Genomic DNA, 399 nt, shown 5'->3' with positions numbered 1-399 from the left:
CAAGCCACAAGGGGCCCGCCCCTCCTCCCAGTCAATGACAGCCAGCCCCTCCTTGGCAGGTGAGCGGATGTACTTGCTGATGCCTTCATGGAGGCGGGCAAGGTGCTCGGACAGGCTGCCGTTTTGGGGGACTCCACCGTTGATGGCCACACGCTGGCTGTTGTAGTAGGGGTAGAGCCCCAGGCGCTCCTTGTAGAAGATGGTGAGGTTCTGCCCCACAAAGCCCTCGTTGGGGGATGCCTGCAGGTCGAAGAGGCTGAAGTCGAGGGACACCTGGAAGCGGGGCTTGCAGTCCTGGGTGGGCACGTTCCAGGCCACCAGAAACGGCCGGCGGGTGAGCAGCGGGGTGGCCGCTGGCTTCTTGGGGAGCTGCCGGGCCAGGGCGAGCAGGGCCAGCCA

The 399-nt window shown here is 65.7% G+C and overlaps 1 protein-coding gene across 1 annotated transcript in view; it reads right to left on the bottom strand.

Moving 5' to 3' along the window:
- Positions 1-396, bottom strand: part of HYAL2 (hyaluronoglucosaminidase 2) — a gene marked incomplete at both ends in the record, with an annotated part of 1,791 nt that extends 1,395 nt beyond the window's left edge. The window contains 1 exon segment of the mRNA XM_008947924.1: positions 16-396. Coding sequence (XP_008946172.1) covers positions 16-396 — 381 coding nt within the window.
- Between the last annotated feature and the right edge of the window lie 3 nt (positions 397-399).

Source organism: Merops nubicus, unplaced genomic scaffold, assembly GCF_000691845.1.
Source record: "Merops nubicus isolate BGI_N331 unplaced genomic scaffold, ASM69184v1 scaffold43329, whole genome shotgun sequence".
Classification (NCBI taxonomy): domain Eukaryota; kingdom Metazoa; phylum Chordata; class Aves; order Coraciiformes; family Meropidae; genus Merops; species Merops nubicus.
Note: the sequence above shows the minus strand (reverse complement) of the source record. Positions and strands in the feature narration are given on the sequence as shown.